General features: G+C 40.4%; 1 protein-coding gene across 1 annotated transcript in view; it reads left to right on the forward strand.

The window, feature by feature from the left end:
• The first annotated feature begins 1,659 nt into the window (after positions 1-1,659).
• Positions 1,660-21,655, forward strand: part of HSPA4 (heat shock protein family A (Hsp70) member 4) — a 45,760-nt gene continuing 25,764 nt past the window's right edge. Inside the window, exons 1-9 of the mRNA XM_038413617.2 lie at positions 1,660-2,341; positions 10,650-10,707; positions 13,007-13,147; positions 14,259-14,381; positions 14,938-15,037; positions 15,492-15,625; positions 18,980-19,224; positions 20,577-20,653; positions 21,011-21,162. Coding sequence (XP_038269545.1) covers positions 2,235-2,341; positions 10,650-10,707; positions 13,007-13,147; positions 14,259-14,381; positions 14,938-15,037; positions 15,492-15,625; positions 18,980-19,224; positions 20,577-20,653; positions 21,011-21,162 — 1,137 coding nt within the window. The 5' untranslated portion in view covers positions 1,660-2,234. The remainder of the gene's footprint in view (positions 2,342-10,649; positions 10,708-13,006; positions 13,148-14,258; positions 14,382-14,937; positions 15,038-15,491; positions 15,626-18,979; positions 19,225-20,576; positions 20,654-21,010; positions 21,163-21,655) is intronic.

The following is a 21,655-nucleotide window of genomic DNA, read 5'->3' on the forward strand; positions in this document are numbered from 1 at the left end:
CCTATAGACAGCTATATACAAAGAAACCCATGGATCACCACACTTACTTCAGAGATCCAATATCCATCCCAAACACACCAAGAAATCTGTTATTTTTTAGCCAGGGCTTCAGATACCACAGAATATGCTGAGGTGAAAGTCTTGGCTATATGGCCTAACACATTTAAAACCAACCAGTACACTCCATCAGAAAAGAAGATCACATAATGGAACAGCCACCCAAATCCCCCAAGAAAACCTGCTTCAATATGGAAAAAAAACCCTTCCAACTGCACACCCCTAGTAGTCACCTGTCACCCCACATGGGGACAGAGACAAGGTATCATCAAACAATTACAACCCACACTTGATGGGAACAACATCCTGAAAGAAATCTTTCCCAAACCCCCTCTTCTAGCTTTTAAACAACCTGCCAACCTCACCAAGTTTGTCATCAGAAGCAGACCAGGACCCACAAATTCAAAGTGGCACCCTACATTGCCATAACAACACATGCAAAACCTGCAGACACATCTCCAATGCTATGATAATCAACACATCTTTCAAGATCCAGGGGTCCTCTACATGTCTATTATGACTTGTGGCATACCTCTTCCAGGGCACTAATTGACCTAATAACAATTATGAGGGTGAAGCCAGACAATCACTTTACTCTCAAAAAAACTACAGAAAAATGATAAAAGACAAAAACACCATATTACCCATGGGCAAATACTTTTAATAAAAGAATCACTTCATATCTGACACCTCAACCCTCGTCCTCAAAAGAAACCTACACAACACTTTCAAAAGATGAGCCTGGGAGCTTAAATTCATAACTGTGCTAGACAGGGCAGGTCTACGCTACACTACAATCTTGCATCGGCACAGCTGAACTGAGGCAGCTGCGCCACTGTAGCACTGCTGGTGAAGACGCCCTAAGCTGATAGGAGAGAGCTCTCCCATTGGTTTAATAACTCCTTCTCCACGAGAAGCTGTCTACTCGGTGGGTTAAAATCTGTATAACTATGTTGCTCACACCCCTGAGCAATGTAATTACTGTATACTGAAGTGAGTGTTTAATGTAGATCTGTCCTAAAAAATGATGGTTTTAATAAAGACACTGGATTTATGGTTTATTACAGCAATCTATAACCCGCTAACCCCTCCTATAACTACAGAGGCGTTAACAAGCCAATACAGTATGTGTTAGTTCAGCATAAGCAGTTATCTGTTCCACCTTGTATTTAGCTGTGGCACTTCTGAGTACCTTTCCCAAACCCAAAGAAGAGCTCTGTGCAGTTCAAAAGCTTGTCTCTTCCACTGTCGGAAATTGGTCCAAGAAAAGATATCACCTCACCCGTCTTGTCTGTCTGTAATGTTGCCTATGATCCTACTCATACTCTGCATTCTGGCTAATCCAGATTAACTACATTCAAACCTGTATAGGTGATGGGAGTGACTGTGGCTTTGCACCAGTGTAAGAACAGTCTCTGGGGTGGTGTCTCACTGTCTCTCTGACGTACTGTATTTCAAGGCAGTGGTGTGGGGGGCAATCTTGTGCCCTGGCTGGAGCACTCGTGGAGGAGCCCCGCCCAGGGTGGGACAACTGCCCACCTCTCACCCCTAGAGCGAGGCCAGGGCTCTGCGAGGGAACCAGGCCCCCGGGGGGCAAGGCGGGAAGGTGACGTTGCAGGCGGGGAGGCCGTCAGCCCGCTGAGGACAGGGCACAGGGACTGACTCATGCCTCACAGGGCGTGTGGCGGGAGGAGCGAAAGGGGAGGTTGGCGGAGGCGAGGAGGAGAAAAGGGGGAGGAGCCGTGTCGAAGGAGGCGAAGCAGCTGCCCCGCCCCTATGCAGCTGGTGGGGGGGGGGATAGTCTCTGAGCATGCGTACTAGCTGTTTGGCGTAGAGCCGCTCGGGACGTCCCAACGGTCGCTCTCGCCCCCGTATCCTGACGGTCGGGGCGGGGAAAGAGAGCGAGCGCCCCGAGGGAATCTCGCGAGAGGTTTCCCCTCCACTTCCACGCTCCCCTCCTCCTCCGACAGGACGGGATCTTTCGAGATCTCTCCCCCGCCCCCGAGAGGAGGCTGCCGGAGCCGCCGCTCATTTAAACGGGCTGAGTCGGCTGCGTCGGCACTAGTGAGGCGCAGGCGCCGGACGGGGCCGAACCGGACGCTTCAGCCACCCTTCCCGAGCTCCTCAGCCGTTCAGTCTTCGCCCGGCACCCTCCGCAGCCCACCCCCGCCCTCAGCATGTCGGTGGTGGGCATCGATCTGGGCTTCCAGAGCTGCTATGTAGCCGTGGCCCGGGCCGGAGGCATCGAGACCGTCGCCAACGAGTACAGCGACCGCAGCACCCCGTGAGTAAAGGGGCGGGAGACGGGGGAGGCGCGCCGGGGACCTGCCGGATCCCGGCCAGCCCCTGTTAGGCCTGTGCCTGGGGCCTGGTGAAAGGGCGGCGCTGCCCCTCCTCTCTCCCCCCCCCCCCCTTGTTGGGGAACGCTGGTGACTTGGGGGGGGTCAGTCTCCGGAGCGTGGAAAAGCCTCGTAACATCCTGGTTCTGCGCATGTAGTAAATTAGTGACGCGCGGGTGCGGGCTGAGCAGCGCCCTCTCCTTGCGCGCCCCGGCGGGATCTCTGTACCGCTGAGAGACCTCGCCGCAGGCCGGGGCGCTACCCTCTGGGCTCCCAACACGGGCTAAACGCTGCTCCCATCTTGTGGCCTGCATGGGAGCTGTGCGGGCGACCCACGGCGCAGCTCTGCGCGCAGGGCTTGGGACATGTGTTTCCGGGGAAGGGGGGCAGCAAGGCCCGGCTGAAGTGAGAAGGTGGGGAAGAGGGCAATGCAACGTCCAAAAAAAAAAAAAAAGAGACTTTTTCAAACAGGAAGCGTGTGTAAGTTTATTTGGGTCACATTTATGACCTACAAATAAAAAAAAGAACTGAGATTGTGCAAAAAGTGCTCTTTTGTCACGTTTCAGAGTAGCAGCTGTGTTAGTCTGTATTCACAAAAGAAAAGGAGTACCTGTGGCACCTTAGAGTACGCCTTGTCTTTTGTCACCGTGCTTGTATGCTTCAATCTGTCCTCTGTCCTCCACCTTCGTATGTTATGCATACTTTGTCTTAGGGATACTTCCCTGTGGGAATTCTGTGCAATGCAGAATTAATTTTCTGTGCACAATTCCACTTTTCCTTGTAGACTAGAAAAGGAGTACTTGTGGCTCATCCGATGAAGTGAGCTGTAGCTCACGAAAGCTTATGCTCTAATAAATTTGTTAGTCTCTAAGGTGCCACAAGTACTCCTTTTCTTTTTGCGAATACAGACTAACACGGCTGCTACTCTGAAACCTTGCGGACTAGGCACTGCAGAGTAGCTGGCCGCTGCTAGAGGCCACTGGACCCAGCGGTCTGGCTCCCCACTTTAGTGTGCTTGCCCAAGAGGTGCGGATGGGCTGTGGTTCCCAACATGCCCTGAACAAAGGAGTGGCATATGGGCTGTGGCCGCTGCAGTGAGCGGAGTGCCCAGCCTGGTGCGGATGGAGGTCCTGCATCTCTGCGTGGTCTGGCTGCTAGGCCTGATCCTCATCTACCCGGAACCTGAAGTGGGCCCCTGAGATGTAGCTGTGCTGGCTCTCTCAAAGGGTGTGGAGGGGTGGGGTCATATCTTATTCCATGGTGGCACAGTAATGAAGCTCAGCTGAGCCTGTGGCTGGGCTCTGGAGACAGAGAGGTGCAGGTGTTTGGACTGGGAGGTGTCCTGCAGCTGGGCCCTGGGGGGAGTGGTTTGTGAGTGTCTGGGCCCCCAAATAGCCCCTCCCAGTACACCCCCTCAACTATACACCCCTCCAGATCCCTCTCCGTTGGCAGTGTCCTCTGTTTGGGAGCTTGAATTATGGTAACCTTACAGGGAAGAGTGAAAAAATGAGAATTGTCTAAAAGACTGGAGGGACAGTTTCCCCCCCAAGAAATACCTAGCTGGCACATGTGACACATCCAAACTGAGGCATCCAACAAAACATAATGGGAAAACAGGGTTGTTGTAGGGGTTTGTTTAACACTCTACTTGTGAGGGAATTTCTCTTTGCAAGTATGCCTAACAATACAGACAAACAGGTATTTTGAAATGACCAAAAATTTTGTGCAGAATTTTAATTTAGTGCAGAATTTCCCCAGGAGTATTCGGGCAGGGACCTTTTCATCATGACTGTAAAGGACTACACAGGCTTTTATTTTGGAAACAAAAGTGGCAGTTGAAATACAGCTAGAGTCTTCTGTATGCTTTGAGACTGAACTATTTTAAGCTCGTTGTGAGCCACCTCTGTAACTGTCCTCAACAATGCTAATAGCGAGCTTCGTGCTGTACCAAGGTAGAGGAAGATGGCTTCCTTTCTGGTCATAAATAACTCACTAAATAAAATAGCAAGAGAAGGTAAAGTGATCTATTGTCAGTAGTTTTCAGAGTAGCAGCCGTGTTAGTCTGTATTCGCAAAAAGAAAAGGAGTACTTGTGGCACCTTAGAGACTAACAAATTTATTAGAGCATAAGCTTTCGTGAGCTACAGCAAATTAGAACTTGGGGGTCCCTGACTCTCAGGTGGTCTTAATAGGCTTTTTTTTAAAGGGCTGACTTGTATAAAACTGTTCCGATGTGTCAGAGTAAAATGTCCATTCACTTGAACACAGTGTGGTAGGAACTGATAGTGTTTTACAACAAACTACCTAGTCAAGGTAAAATTATTCATTAGTAACGCCATTTGTCAGTTTTCTCTCATCTTGCATTGGCAACATGATGGATGGCCAGTAGTATGGCCTCACCTTGCTTCCTTGTAAGTAATGCCATAGCTCTGGCTGCCTTTAAGGAAGGAATGGAGAAGAGCTGTATGATTAACGTGTTTGTTCATTATACCTTTACTGGTTCTATACAAAGTACTACTGTCAAGGCTTGTTTCTTAAACATGTATTTAAACAGTATTGAAAACCAATGTCTAATAAAATTAGAGAATAAGAGATACAAGATGTGGGTTAATTTCAGAAATCTTTCCCAGGTTTCAGGAAATTACTGCTTTTTTAGTTTTGAAACACTAAAGTGAGTGAGTCTTTCCATTTCAGTATATACAATGTAGTGCAATTTTGCCACAACAGCTAGTAGGTGTTCAAAAATAAACCCATACTGGATTTGTACTAAGGGTACTAGAGGATTAAAAACTTGAAAAGTTCTCCAGCATCTCTGAGTAAAATGCTAATTATCATGGAATATCTACATACAACATTCCCATGTCATTTTAATAACACTAAATACATGTAAAATAAATCCAAGAAACAAAATTTAAATACACGTTAACCAAAGGCTGAAACACAAATGTACAAAGATGCAATTACTTAATGCCCTGCTTGAGAGAGAGAGAAGAGGGCCTGGCTCTCAGAGGATTGGATGCTTATCATGTTCTAGAGTAGCAGCTGTGTTAGTCTGTATTTGCAAAAAGAAAAGGAGTACTTATGGCACCTTAGAGATTAACAAATTTGTTTGAGCATAAGCTTTCGTGAGCTACAGCTCACTTCATCGGATGCATTTGGTGGAAAATACAGTGGGGAGATTAATATACACACACACAGAGAACATGAAACAATGGGTTTTATCATACACACTGTGTATGTTACACTTACAGTGTGTATGATAAAACCCATTGTTTCATGTTCTGTGTGTGTATATTGTGGCACCTTAGAGACTAACAAATTTGAGTAGAAGCTTTCTTGAGCTACAGCTCACTTCATCTGATGCATCTGATGAAGTGAGCTGTAGCTCACGAAAGCTTATGCTCTAATAAATTTGTTAGTCTCTAAGGTGCCACAAGTACTCCTTTTCTTTTTGCGAATACAGACTAACACGGCTACTCTGAAACCTGTCATTATGCAATATCTTGACAAGATTTCACTAGGCTTCCCACGTCAGTCTTGTGATTGCGTCTGGTTCTATTTAAAATGTATGGGTGTTTATTAAACTACATTTTCACCAATTTTTGTGCTTATTCTATAATGTTCTTTGAAATTATAATTTGTCTTTGTTGCTTAAGAAAACAGAAAGGTATATAGCTTGAGCTTTGATATATCGTATGTACCTGTTACTGAGGTCTGCATTCAGTCAGCCAGAGAGAAGGGGAAATAGCTCCTAGTGTCTTAATACACAGAAAATACTAAGATCTGACCAGTAAAGCTGGTATGGGCCACATAGGTTCCAAATACAAAAGTAAAGCATTGGAAAGTTTCCCAACATTTCTTTTCCACCGTCCAGAGACAGAAACTTCTGTTAAACTTCTCTGATAAACTTCTTCCTTGGCACTTCTGAGGATTTTTTTTTGAAATCTGCAAACTTATACGAGGCGGCTGTTTAGAACATAAATGTTAACTAAAGCCAAATATAAATAAGGGCTTTTTAAGATAATCTTACATAGCACTTTTTTTTTTAATTGAGCCCTATTGGGATCTTAATAGAACAAATATGAGGCAGTATAGGAAAGCCTGTTCTGCAGCTGCCCATGTGGCACCCTTTTCTGTGGATAGAGAGAGGATTCTAGTCTCAGAACTGTTAATCTGGAACTCTGGAAAAGCACTACATTAATAACTAAACCAAACGTAGTGATGTTCCTGTGAATTCAGAATGACTCATGAATTTTGCAGTTAACTAGCTAAATATGTTCTATGCACACAGGAGAGAAGTAGAACCTTCAATTAATGCTTCTATATTAATTTCTTCCTAAGGGCCAAATTTAATTAATCTGGTTTCTTGTGAAGTGTTTAGCCTGAAGCCTCAAGATGTATAGTTATGCCTACGCTAAAAACGTTAGTGGCATAGCTGCAGCACTGTAGACACTTACTACAGTGACTTAAAGGGATTCTTCCAGTGCTGTAATAAATCCATCTCTCAGCCTGTTGAGATCCTGGAAGTGGGAGGGCAGAAGAATTCTTCCATTGACCTAGCAGTGTCTACACTGGGGCTTAAGTTGGCTTACTTAAATCACATAGCACATTAAATTTTTCACAGTTGTGTTATGCCGTTAAGCTGACCTAACTTTGTAGTGTAGAAAAGTCCACAGTATTAGTTTTATTATTGCCTTAATGTTTCCATAAAACAGAACTTGATAGCTTTTTATTGGCCAAGCCTTTGAATCATGTTATTAAGCACAAGACATGTTTCTAAATATGTCCTCAAGTTCATTACAGTGTACTTGTATAAGTGCATGACTGGCTTTCATTTGTTAACTAGACAGTGCACCAACAATGGCTATAAAACAACACAATCGTGCCATGACAAATTTCCATGCTGGTGGTGTCTCCTTATTCAATATGTTAAGGTAGTTCAACATAGCGGGATACTCTAGAAGCTGTTTCTTTCGTTTCCCATGGGGCAACCAGTTCTGTAGAGCAACTCCCTTGTCTGCTGCATTGGGATCAATGTAATAATGTCTATTAAAATGTGCTTGTTAGTAGTAAAAACTGGTTGAAATAATCCCTTTATCTGCAAGCAACATTGTAGATAACTTGGCCTAGAGGAACCATGTGGGAAATACGTTTGTTTTTATTTTTGAGTGTATTCAGATTTTGTAAGGGCACCTGCTGTTTAACGTAACAGTTTTAAAATACCTCAGGTAAGGAGGCTTGACCAGTAGTAACTCTCATTCTCTAAAAAGATGAGGACTTATTTTATCTCTTAAAGAACTGTAGGCATCAAAAAGCAACACACACAAATTATTTTGAATAAAGTGTGTCTATTTGGCTTTCCATGATCCAAACCCTGATGATTAATTTGGTGTTTGTGAGCTTTTTGCCTTGTGCTTATTCTATTCAGTCTTCCTTGTTGTTTGAGTTGAAGAGTTAACTTTAAATTTGAAAAAAATGGGAACTAAAAATTAGTCAACTATACAGATATTTATAACTATAGAAATGAGTTTTTCCTTGTTATTTTTATTTTCACAAATATGATGGTGAAATTGGGTATCCATGATCACCTGCATTAATGGATGACAAAATTAGCCCTCTAGACTAACAGTTATTCACCTTGCAGTGAACAACCATCATCCTGTCAGATTTCTACCCGCTGTATAAATTGCTTTGCAGACAAACCTTCAAAAGTGGCCAGAAACAGAAGTTGCCTTAAATTATGAATTCTTTTCTAAAATGAAGAATGTAAATGTTTAAATATAAAAATAAGGCTGGACAAATGTTACTTTTTTATGATGAAACTTAATAGGGAATCCCTTTGACTATTAACAGGTTTCACTGCTCATAAGTTTAATTGTTAGAGAACTACTCCATAATGAGTGTTATGCTCTTCAAATAGATTCATAGATTCATAGATACTAAGGTCAGAAGGGACCATTCTGATCATCTAGTCCGACCTCCTGCACAGCGCAGGCCACAGAATCTCACCCACCCACTCCTATGAAAAACCTCACCCATGTCTGAGCTATTGAAGTCCTTAAATCATGGTTCAAAGACTTCAAGGAGCAGAGAAGCCTCCCTCAAGTCAACCATGCCCCATGCTACAGAGGAAGGCGAAAAACCTCCAGGGCCTCTCCAATCTGCCCTGGAGGAAAATTCCTTCCCGACCCCAAATATGGCAATCAGCTAAACCCTGAGCATATGGGCAAGATTCACCAGCCAGATACCCAGGAAAGAATTTTCTATAGTAACTCAGATCCCATCCATCTAATATCCCATCTCAGGGGATTTGGCCTATTTACACTGAATATTTAAAGATCAATTACTTGCCAAAATCCCATTATCCCATCATACCATCTCCTCCATAAACTTATCAAGTAGAATCTTAAAGCCACATAGATCTTTTGCCCCCACTGCTTCCCTTGGAAGGCTATTCCAAAACTCCACTCCTCTGATGGTTAAAAACCTTCGTCTGATTTCAAGTCTAAACGTCCTGGTGGCCAGTTTATACCCATTTGTTCTTGTGTCCACATTGGTGCTGAGCTGAAATAATTCCTCTCCCTCTCCTGTATTTATCCCTCTGATATATTTATAGAGAGCAATCATATCTCCCCTCAACCTTCTTTTAGTTAGGCTAAACAAGCCAAGCTCCTTAAGTCTCCTTTCATAAGACAAGTTTTCCATTCCTCGCATCATCCTAGTAGCCCTTCTCTGTACCTGTTCCAGTTTGAATTCATCTTTTTAAACATGGGAGACCAGAACTGCACACAGTATTCTAGGTGAGGTCTCACCAGTGCCTTGTATAATGGTACTAAAACCTCCTTATCCCTACTGGAAATGCCTCTCCTGATGCATCCCAAAACCGCATTAGCTTTTTTCACAGCCATATCACATTGGCGGCTCATAGTCATCCTATGATCAACCAATACTCCAAGGTCCTTCTCCTCTTCCGTTACTTCTAATTGATGCGTCCCCAACTTATAACTAAAATTCTTGTTATTAATCCCTAAATGCATAACCTTACACTTCTCACTATTAAATTTCATCCTATTACTATTACTCCAGTTTACAAGGTCATCCAGATCCTCCTGTATAATATCCCGATCCTTCTCCGAATTGGCAATACCTCCCAGCTTTGTATCATCTGCAAACTTTATTAGCACACTCGCACTTTGTTGTGCCAAGGTCAGTAATAAAAAGATTAAATAAGATTGGTCCCAAAACCGATCCCTGAGGAACTCCACTGGTAACCTTCCTCCAACCTGACAGTTCGCCTTTCAGTAGGACCCGTTGCAGTCTCCCCTTTAACCAATTCCTTATCCACCTTTTGATGTTCATATTGATCCCCATCTTCTCCAATTTAACTAATAATTCCCCATGTGGCACGGTATCAAATGCCTTACTGAAATCTAGGTAAATTAGATCCACTGCGTTTCCTTTATCTAAAAAATCTGTTACTTTCTCAAAGAAGGAGATTAGGTTGGTTTGGCACGATCTACCTTTTGTAAAACCATGTTGTATTTTGTCCCATTTACCGTTGACTTCAATGTCCTTAACTAATTTCTCCTTCAAAATTTTTTCCAGGACCTTGCATACTACAGATGTCAAACTAACTGGCCTGTAGTTACCCGGATCACTTTTTTTTCCTTTCTTAAAAATAGGAACTATATTAGCAATTCTCCAATCATTCGGTACTATTCCTGAGTTTACAGATTCATTAAAAATTCTTGCTAATGGGCTTGCAATTTCAGGTGCCAATTCCTTTAATATTCTTGGATGAAGATTATCTGGGCCCCCCGATTTAGTCCCATTAAGCTGTTTCAGTTTCGCTTCTACCTCTGATATGGTAATATCTACCTCTATATCCTCCTTCCCATTTGTCATGCTACCATTATCCCCAAGATCCTCTTTAGCCTTATTAAAGACTGAGGCAAAGTATTTGTTTAGATATTGGGCCATGCCTAGATTAAATATTATTCTAGAGCCAAAATGGCAGAGTAGGTCCTACATTGTCAATATATTGACTCTTAGTGGTTAACAGTGGGAAGAGCTTGGGGAAAATAGCAATTTTAAAATTAAATGTTACAGTAGTCTTGTTCTATACAACTGACAGTTTTATCTAGTGATAGTCTTTTTAAATGCATTTAAAAAAATCACTCAGTGGCTGCTTGTTAGAAATAAAATCTTTTTTTCTAAATTTGAATTAGATCAGAAACGTTTCTTCTCATTCTAGGTCATGTATAGCCTTTGGACCCAAGAATCGTTCAATTGGAGCTGCAGCTAAAAGCCAAGTAAGGATTTTGTATGTTCAAGAACAGCGTATAAGACAAAGCAAAACTACTAACACAGTAGTGTAAAAATGTTTTTTCCAGTATTTTCTTGTTTATGGAGTGACTACAAACATCCATGTCAAAGTGGATATTTGCTTCTAAATTAAATCTTTAATAAAAGTCTTAAGAAGCATTTGAGCTTTATTAAGCTGTTCAGTTTGTAACTCTGTAATCTGTCATTGTTCTGGATTGGGATTTAAGGGTTACGTAAGAATGTACTACTTGTTGTACATAATAGAACTTTCCCTTTTTAAAAGAAATCTGAGAAATTACATACCAAAAATCTTGTTAATGTTGTTTGGATTGCATAATCAAGCACTCAAAAAGTAAATACCATTTTCTCATGAAACGTTAGTTCATCCCCCTTGTGCCTATGCATTAGGATAGTCTTTAATTACAACATTGTGTACCGTTTTTTCCACGGGATCCTTGCCTCGTTCATTGCACAGGCTGGAGGCCAAAGGGGCAGATAGATTTATGGTTGCCCATGCAACTATAAATGTCATTCCAGACTTCTGAGTGCTTGACTTTACAACCTAAATAACTGTCTGCTAATAGTTTTGTGTATAGCCAAGTAGAGTAGTTATGTAAATATTAATCAGGGAGTAAGGCAAGACTTAGCTGATTTATGACCCTTCCTATCTACCAGTCAGATTGTTGCAAATTTTTATTTTTGTAAAAGATGTTTCCTGCTGGATATATTGTTTGTCACCTGCAGAAAGTAACTCTTCAAACACTGTCAACTTTTCTCAAGAACAAATATCTCTAGATATTAGGAAATGATTTCCAGAATCCCTGCAATGCTTGAACTACAGAGCAAGCATACTGTAATTGTGATCCCCCCACGTGTTCAGTGTGTTTTCTTCTTTTGCTAGAATTAAATGCAAACATCTTGTCAAATGTAGAATTACTCCCTGTGTGTGCTTGCTTTGATGTTGCACTAAGATGTTTGCGGCCTGGAGATGCACATTGGTGCAGGGATATAGTTGATATGCAGTTTGAACTGTAATAACTGGATTTTTGGAAATTCTAAGAGCAAGTTGCTTTTTAAAGGGACAGTCAATTTAAAATCTAGTTACATTTATTAAAAAAAAGTAAAGTTAATATCTGATACTACACATGCCCTTGAGCGCCCTTACCAGTTTTTGACTAAGGCCTAGTCTACAGCAGAAAATTATATCAGTTTAACTATGCTGGTCAGGGGTGTGAAAAATCCACACCCCTGAGTAGTGTAGTTAAGTCAACCGAAGTCCCTGTGTAGGCAGCGCTAGGTCGACAGAAGAATTCTTCTGTTGACCTAGCTACTGCCTCCTGGGGAGGTGGATTATCTATGCTGATGGGAGAATCCCTCCTGTCAGCATAGGTAGTGAGTGACTCTAAACTCAAGTGCTCAAGTGCAGCTGTGCTGCTTGTAACATTTTAAGTGTAGACAAGGCCTTAGCTTTCCCTTATGTGTTTTCCTCTCCCTTCTTGCTAGTGAAAGAATCATGTAAATATAATGGAAAACTTGGTATACAGAAAAATGGCTATGCATAAAGTGCTGTCATACACGTTGCAAAGGAATTAAAAGCAGATACTTTTCTTCTACTCTTTGGTTACATTAATCATAGGTGTTATAACGAGAGTATCTAGACAATTTTCACTACTTCAAGTTGACTGTCCTTTTAAGTCCCCATTTGGATTTTAAATGGGTTCATGACAATATTTGAAGTTTTTTTTAGGTAGGAATGTTCCAAAGTAGGTAGTAGTATCATGCAGGAATGTCACATGGAGTTGGCTGGCCAGAGCAGGACAAGATGATGGGCCTGAAAATGACATTTAATCTGCTCAATGTCCTTCCTAGCTTAGTTGGTGGCAAGTTGGGGAAGGTGGTCAAAGTGGGGAGAAAGGTAGGGGAAAAGAGGAATACAGTGAAGAGAGGTATATTGCTAAAGATGGAATTTTACAGCTATATGCAGAACACCTTTTAAAAGTGAACAGTGTTTACATGGATTCTCATCAATGTTTGCTAAAGGTTTTAAAATAGAATTTTTAAAAATCTAAACAAATTCCTGCAAGAATCATTTGGGAGATGAAAGGGGAAGAGGTAGGCTTTTGGGTTCGGGTATTTTAGTAGACACCTTATATTGTTGGAAAATACAAATTAAGTACAAATTTTGATTTGGCAAGAAAAGCATAAACAAACTTGCTTTTGGCTTATTTTCTCTGAAATTCAGAAGCTCCCCTGCCATCTCAGACTAATGTATTTTTCTCCCTTTAGGTTATTTCAAATGCAAAGAACACTGTACAAGGTTTTAAAAGATTTCATGGCCGTGCATTCTCAGATCCCTTTGTTCAAGCTGAAAAAGATAACCTGGCGTATGAACTTGTCCAGCTGCCGACAGGCTCAACTGGCATCAAGGTGAGTCAGGCATACTTGGAAGAGAACCGTAAGGGAAACTCAATGACAATTCATATGTCTATTTAGCTTTGAACCCTTTTGCACTGGGGCCTCTACCTTTGCAAATGCACTTTCTATTAGAAAAACCTTTATTGCTGGATTAATAAATGTAGGGAGATCGGTTGTGTAGGCTAAAATTCAAGCTAGTAAAATCTACTTATTTTATGAAGGAGGCTTAGAACTGCCTTGTGAAATAGACTATCTTGGCTATTTCTTTAAATTGATTTCAGAATGATAGAGAACTTAATTGAATAGAATTGTATGTAGTGTGGGAAGGATCTATGTGAACTTTTTCATATGATTTAGGCCTGAATAGTAGTACCCTTTTGAGTCCTGAGCATCTTGATTAGATATTCCCAGTTGTAACACACAGTGGTCATTGATGTGCACAAGTAAGAATTAACTCATTTTCCTTTTCACTTGTGATTTAGCTAATCCAGGATTTGAGTTATTAGAATGCCATTGTTTATCAAGGTCTGCTTTAAATTAAAAAACCTCTGTGCAGTGTGAACAGTCTTTTGCGCTCCATAGTGAGTTTGGGAGATGAAGAAAGTACCAGAATAATATTCAGCACCAATACTTCAGATGTACTGCAAGGCTAGAGGAAAAAAGCAGAATATTTCAGACCAAATTTCAGTAAATATATTTATATTTTAGTTGCAAAACCTGTTCAACAATGGGAGGAATTTCCTTAACTTAAAAGTAGTCTAGTGGTATCTAATGGAACAGGCTGTTATTAAAGGTCCAGTACAGTCAGCTGCATACATTTTTACATTTGGAACCCATGAAACTTGAGCTTGTATACATGTCCTTTTCAACTTGCCTCTCTTAAAATCTCTTGAATTCTCAAATGTAAATATGAATAAAATGAGAAACTGTCATCTTATCCTGTGGTGCCTTCCCTACATGGCTTAGGCAGTGAAGTGGGGGCAATTATACAAGTAGGCAGCATGCCCTAGGCTTGGTGTTAAGGACCACTTGCTTTTTTTGCAGGCTTAGGTCAGCTCCTTAATATCACTAGAGCATGTTGTTTCTTGTCATTTACCATACTTATATAAGCTTTTCACTAAAGGTTATGTATCTGGAAGAAGAACGAAACTTCACCATTGAGCAGATGACAGGAATGCTCCTCACCAAACTAAAAGAAACGGCCGAGAATGCCCTTAAGAAGCCTGCAGTTGACTGTGTTGTTTCTGTAAGTAGGTGATGGTAAACTTGATTACATTAAGTTGGCTACATAGTGTATCTGCATAAATTGAAGAATCATGGTGATAATGGAGTTATATTGCAATTTATAAACAAGGTTCACATAAACCGGTGCCCCTGCTTATTTTCAGTAAACCTTGTGACTTTTTTTACTCATATCTCTCCCTGAAAACTGATGTTTAGCTTATCATGCTAACATTCTAAAATATATTTTAGAGATTTAATCAATAAAATACTATTTTTAGTTGGTTTAGCTCAGTTTTCACTAAAATGAATGGTTTTAAAGGTGAGATCAAGTGGAAAGGCATGAGAAAATTATATAAGCAATTAAATCAAACCATTCTCTTCTCCATGTAGCTACTCACTTTTCCTTGCTTGCAACACTCAAAATAAAAACCTTGAACTGGCAGGAAATACTTAAAAATAAATAACCAAAAGGGGGAGGGTTTGGCTTGTGTACCAGCCCTCTGAACAATATTTTTCTGGTGATTTGGTAGGGGATTGCCCTTCAAAACATGTATCTCACTGCTATGCGTTTCTTGCAGGTTCCTTGTTTCTATACAGATACGGAGAGGAGATCTGTGATGGATGCTACACAGATTGCTGGCCTCAACTGCTTGCGACTAATAAATGAAACTACTTCAGGTAATCTTATTCTCTTTAAAACGTATATAGGATTGGAATTATAAATCTTCTTTCCCCAGATCTGTCACAAACCTCTTCCATCGAGAATTACCAGTTCTATACACTAATCTGACTTTGGTTGCTCTCCAAGGTTCCTAGAATCTGAGTTATTTCTATGGTAATACAGCTCCAGACTTTCTTCTTTAAAGATACTTAGAAATAAACATTCAAGAAATAAATGCAAGACGTAAGAGGAACTAATAACTGTTTTTGTAGTTAGTCTTCCATGCCATAGCTTTTGTATCTGGTCCATTATTTAACCAGATGCAAACTTTATAACTTTGAAAAATAGCATGAAATCTTGACAGTATAGTTATTTTTTTAACAAGTACTGTTTAGGAAAGCAGCAAAAAAAAAATGGAGTTGAATAACTGCCATTTTGTTTACTATATTGACTTGTCTTTTTTTTTTGTAGTTGCTCTTGCATATGGAATCTATAAACAAGACCTGCCTGCCCTAGAAGAGAAGCCAAGAAATGTTGTTTTTGTTGATATGGGACATTCTGCATATCAAGTTTCAGTATGCGCATTCAACAAAGGAAAACTGAAAGTAAACAGTCTTATGCATCCATTGTAATTACGAGTAAAAACGTTCACCATTACGTTTATGGACTACAGTAGGCTTGGTTGACTGCCTTAATATGGCAGTTTATCCGGGCAGTGCAACTTATACTTTCCAAAGGTTCAACTTTGTCCTATGTTAGAGAACTGGGGAGAAGATCTGCTTAAGTTTTCGTTGCTACGCTTGTTGAAACAAACATGTTTTCTTCAGTCACTTTTTGGTATAGTGTTAGAGTTCAATTTACTTTTTAATAACTTCTCTATAGTAATGAGTACAACTTACAAGACGGGATGTCCTTTTAAAAATGGTCCTCTAGTTCAAATTCATGTCTTAAAGCAGGAATTACTGGATTAATTTATTATGAAGGTCTGACTAAATACCATAATGCTTCCTGTTGACCTTGAAACCCATGATATGAGTGCTATAGGAAACATGACAGGTGTGAAGTGTCAACAGTTAATTCAATCTCTTAGAACTTTCTTAACTTGAGCAGGTGATTAGATTAGATCTTTCTTTGAAGCACAATTGCCTTAACACTTGTTTCTTGTTTCTATTGGGTATTAAAATTTATTTTCTTTGAGAAAAAATCTTCAGTAGTGTTAACATTATAGCCGAAAACGTATTATGAAATCCAATAATCCTATATTGCTGCTTCAGTTGAAGGAACAAGTAAATGTGTTGATGGGCGCTCAGATAGGAGAATAGTGCCTCAAGAGAACTGAAAAGTAAGCTAAAGTCTTAGGGCATGATAGTTTAAATGGAATATAGCTGAGATAATGTTGTTCTGAACCAGAAGGCTACAAAGTGCTCTGATGGGTCCAAGAACAAATTAATGGTATGGAAACTTTAATAAAGTTAACACACTGAAACAATAGGAATGGTACATATTGAAGGAGAGAGGTGAAGTGTTAATAAGTACTGGTGTGCAGAACTGGATAACGTCATTTCTAGGCGGTGTGGAATTGTGAATTCAGCATATTTGAAAAAGGGATTGAGAAATCTGTGAGATGGAGGTAAAATGATGCAACAGGAAACGCTCCATCTTAGAATGTCGTTCTATGAGCAGAATGAGTTTAGATATGGGAGTGAAGGAACTAATCTCAAAGCCATTTTCTATTAACGATAGACAAGGAGGCCTTTTGAGATTGGGATGATGTGTGCATGTGCAAGTGGTACATGCATTTCAAAACTGTCTGGAATTCAGGCAAATTACAGAGGCAGTAGAGAAGGGAGTTGTCTTAAAGATGTGAATTAACAGATGAATAAATGAGCACTCATCTGCAAGAGTTAAACATGAAGAAAACAAATGAGTTTATTTTTAGCCCAGTGTGGACATACAGGCAGTACCCTTTTGGGCATCATAAATTTAACTGGGATATGACTCAGTCTGGCAGTAGTGTAAGAAAGGTTGGAAACTTTCATGGTAACACTTGAAGAGTACAAGATCATGCTACTCTGCACCTATGTTCCTTGTGTTTGGTATGCTCAGCTGAAAAGTCTTCCTGTAGCAGTGGGAGTCCTGGCTGCCCTAGTGCTAGCACTAGACCCAGGTGTCTAGAAATAGATTGGTGCCAGGGGTTATGCAGAACAAAGATTATGACAATTTAAGGCAGGGGAACCACATAATTGCTACTGCAATCTCCCATATCACCATATTAATGCATATATGACATGTAGTTGCCTTTTAATATTTGGGGATATTGATTTTTTGGGTGCGTGCCAGAGCTCAGGACTGTATCTGTATACAGGATTGAAACTCCTGCAGGCACTTAGCAATTTGAAGTGTACTGTCTTACTGTTCTTCAAATAGTGTCCCTATGGGTGCTCGATTCTAAGTGTATTCACATCCCTGCGCCTCGGATTGGAGATTTTAGGTCGCAGTGTCTGTTCAGCCTGTGCATGCACTCTGTCTCGGGCTCTGATAGAATTGACGTCGTTCTCAGATAGAATTGCGTCCCCCATCAACAAGGTCCTGCTTAATCCAGTGAAATCTATATGGCAGGCACTAGCCACAATACCCCCTCGGTGCAAATGGGAGACAAAAATAGTGTGCCCTCTAAAGACATGGACATTGTATTTTCTCACCCCTCCCCAAATTCCCTACTTGTCAATGCTGTTAACAAATGTGGCAGATAGCACCATGCTAAAATGACACCATGTGACAAGGACTGGAAAAGACTGGATTTATTTGGATTGAAATCGTATTAATCAGCAACAGATCTACAAGATCCTCAATCTCGAAACAAAGACTTTTTAGTGGGATATCAGCTGTATTATCTACTGCTATCGCACACATGACCTTTATTCTCCTTCTGGAGCGCAAACTCATTCTACAAGATCTGCCTCCACTTCCACAGCCTTCCTCAATAACATTCTGATCACAGAAATATGTAGAGCAGTGACTTGGGCATCTGCTCGTAGATTTGCTGGACGCTTTGCAGTCACCTGTGACTCAGCATTTGCTACTGTATTTGGCTTGGCTGTACTGTCTTTAGTATTGGACTCTGCCCCACCACTCCATTAGGGGTACTGCTGTAGTCTCCTAGAGTGGCGCACCCATTGGGACACTACTTTAAGAAAAGGTTACTCACCTTGTGCAGTCTGGGATGGTCAAAACATTTCAGTTTTCTTACTCTGTTCTGTTTTGGTGTATTACGTAATCCATGTCACCTCTAACTGGTATAGACAGATATGGTGTATGACATACTATCCTCGACAAGCTATGAACTTGGTAACTAGAAACATCATTTAATCTTAAAACTGTCTCAACAGTGCTAGCCCAGGGAAAAGACCATCTCTGTCAGGATTGCACCCTTGATGCTCTTACACATGGCACTTTTACAGTGGCACAAGTAGGAGCATCAGAGTGAAATAACTTTACTTCTGCCAGCAGTCCTGGTAAAGTGAAATGTGCCAGAGTGGCATGGGACTATGCTTTGTTGCTGGCAGGGGATGAACCAAGTGAAGGCACTGAGGAGGGAAATAAAAGGTTGTTAATTGGTTTTTTCCTACTAGTAGCAGAAAGCGGTTACCAGGCTGCTCCAACAGAAAGCATTTATCTTTGTAAATGATGGCAGTAGGGGGAAAAAGCTGAGCAATATATCTGATTCTTTTTGGTTTAGCTCCTGCCACTGCCATAGCAGAAGATCTGAGTTGGAGCAGCCAGGCGTTATTCTCCTAAGCAGGATTATGATGTCAAATATAAAGTACAGAACAAGCTATTCTGAGTGTTCAGACAAAGAAATTACTTAACCTGTATTGGTTACTAACAGGTTTTAGTGAGTAATCGGTAAATAGAACCATTTTCTTACTGAAATATTTTACTCCTTGTCTCATTTTTAGGTTCTTGCTACAGCATTTGACACCACACTTGGTGGCAGGAAGTTTGATGAAATGTTAGTTAACTATTTTTGTGAAGAATTTGGGAAAAAATATAAATTAGACATCAAATCAAAGATTCGTCCATTGCTGAGACTATTTCAGGAGTGTGAGAAACTGAAGAAGCTGATGAGTGCTAATGCCTCCGATCTCCCAATGAACATAGAATGCTTCATGAACGATATTGATGTTTCTGGAACTATGAACAGGTAACTTCAGATTTCTTAGCATAAAGTCTGAGTTGATTTAAAAATGGCAGAAATAGGAAAATACAAATGTTTTGATCATCTTTGGTACATTTAGGTCACTGGTTCTAACTCGAGTTATTAGCAACAAACTAGTGAACAATGACTCTTTAGTAGCCTACATGAATTAAGCAGGCAGTCTGAATTACTAGTGTCCTAATTAAAAAAAACAGTTGTCTGTCTGGCCATAGGTCACAATGGGAATGAGGATTGAACCATCTTCTTGCCCTTACAGGTGTCACGTTCTCCTTTGTTCTAGAACTAGTACAGGTGATAACTCCAGAGCAAAACTCACAAACATTGCTGGGGCAATGTGGGAGAAATATATGTTGACCCTTTGTATGTTGTACACGTGATCAGTAGAGGATTTGAATTACTAAACTGTTAATATGGCACTTTATAGATCACTGAAATTAAAGAAAGGTTTCATGTTGGCATTTAACAGGTAATAGGAAACTGAGGCTCTCATTTAAGGAACAACAAACTGGTGCATAGCTTATAAATAACAATAGTTTAGACAACGAGCAGGAGAAGAGGGGAAATTATTAGTATACACTTTCATAGAGATTGTCGCTGCTTTTGAATTAGTAAGTTTCACCATCTCTTGCTCTACATTCTATAACAGAAGTTAAGAACAGCTTGGAAGCAGTTAGGATAGAACCTAAGTTTGAACCATGTTCATCAGTAGTAATGGGCTCTTATCTTTAGACTTCATGCTCCTTGGTGGCCTGTCAGAACCCAAATCTAGGGACCTTCAAGTGCAAGGGAAGAGGGACATATTCACTTTAGCATTTGATTATTTTTGTGTTGATGTAATTAATGCATGTAATCACTATAAAAATTGATATAATGTAAGTTCTTCAGGACAGGGACTGTGTTTGTAAAGTACTGTACCTAGCAGAGTGGGATTGCAATCTTGGTTAGCAGCCTCTGGGCACTAGCCTAATATAAAAGGTGGATGGAGTTGGAGGGATCATGGCAGAATAAATACCATTTGTACATGAGACTCTCTCCAAAAGTATATACCAAAATATCTTACTCTTGATGGGTTTTCTTTCTGGTGTGGGTGTAGGGATGCTGTAAATCACACACACTTGTATTGTGGAATATTCAGCTCTGTTTTCTTATACAAAAATTCGCTTTAGTGAAACACAGAACTTTATAAAATACTCTAGCATTCTGGATGGAGAAATAGAAAATTTACACTTTACAAACTTAAAATTGATTTTTTTTCCATTTCAGCTGCATACAGTTGCATTTTGCAATTTAAATTTTTGTTCATGGGAGTCTAACTTTACATATGGCTTTTTCAACAGGGGCAAATTTTTAGAGATGTGTGATGGTCTCTTGGCTAGAGTTGAACCACCTCTTCGCAGTGTTCTGGAACAAGCTAGTAAGTGTATATGCATTCTCTTGACTACAATGCTTAACGGTATACATACAGGATGAAAATATATCCCTGGTTTTAGCTTTCTTTAGATGTTTGCCAAATCTTAAATTAAATTTTTTTTTGCACACTTGATTTTATGTAGCAGTTCAATTGCAAGTAGCATAAAAATTTCCTTAAAGAATCCCTGTGTAAAATAAGATATTTTGATATCTGTGAGAGTACAAAACTTTTAATGGTGGCTAGAGATTTTATTGTAAACAAGTGCAATATCTTCTTTGTTTGAGGCACTAAATGCTGCTAATTTAGTGTAGGAATTTTCATAACACAAAGTTGCTAATGTATATCTACTTTTTTTTTTAGAGTTAAAGAAGGAGGATATTTATGCAGTAGAAATAGTTGGTGGTACTACAAGAATCCCTGCTGTAAAGGAGAGGATCAGTAAATTTTTCGGTAAAGAAGTCAGTACAACTTTGAATGCAGATGAGGCTGTTACAAGAGGCTGTGCATTGCAGGTAAACAATTGCCTGTATGCTAGGGGTGTCTCCTTATTCTTTGTTGTTGAAGTCGATGAGCATTTAAGCCCAAGGGCATGTTGTGCTATAGTATCAGGCATTGTGAAACTTATTTCACCTTTTGAAGTGCGTATGTGTTGTAGAAGTGATTTGATTGAACATTAAGAAGTGAGTAGTGGACGGGTGAGACTGGCTCACTGCATAGACTGTTTATGTTGGCTGATCAACTGAGATGTCTGGCTGGGGCAGTCAGCACAATCAACAACTTGGCATGGTCCTGTAGAGTTGAGTATATGTTCCAGTTATGACTGGAAACCATAGATGCTATATAAACACATAAAATATTAAAAAAATTTTTCCACTGCAAGACTTTTACTGGTATCTTGACAGATAGCTAAATTCTTCTGTAGCACTAACACTAAGAATAGGTTGACATTAAAAGTAATCATGAAATTAGGCAAAGCAAGATTGCATTGCATTGTTGCTTAGTTAA

Source organism: Dermochelys coriacea, chromosome 8, assembly GCF_009764565.3.
Source record: "Dermochelys coriacea isolate rDerCor1 chromosome 8, rDerCor1.pri.v4, whole genome shotgun sequence".
NCBI lineage: Eukaryota > Metazoa > Chordata > Testudines > Dermochelyidae > Dermochelys > Dermochelys coriacea.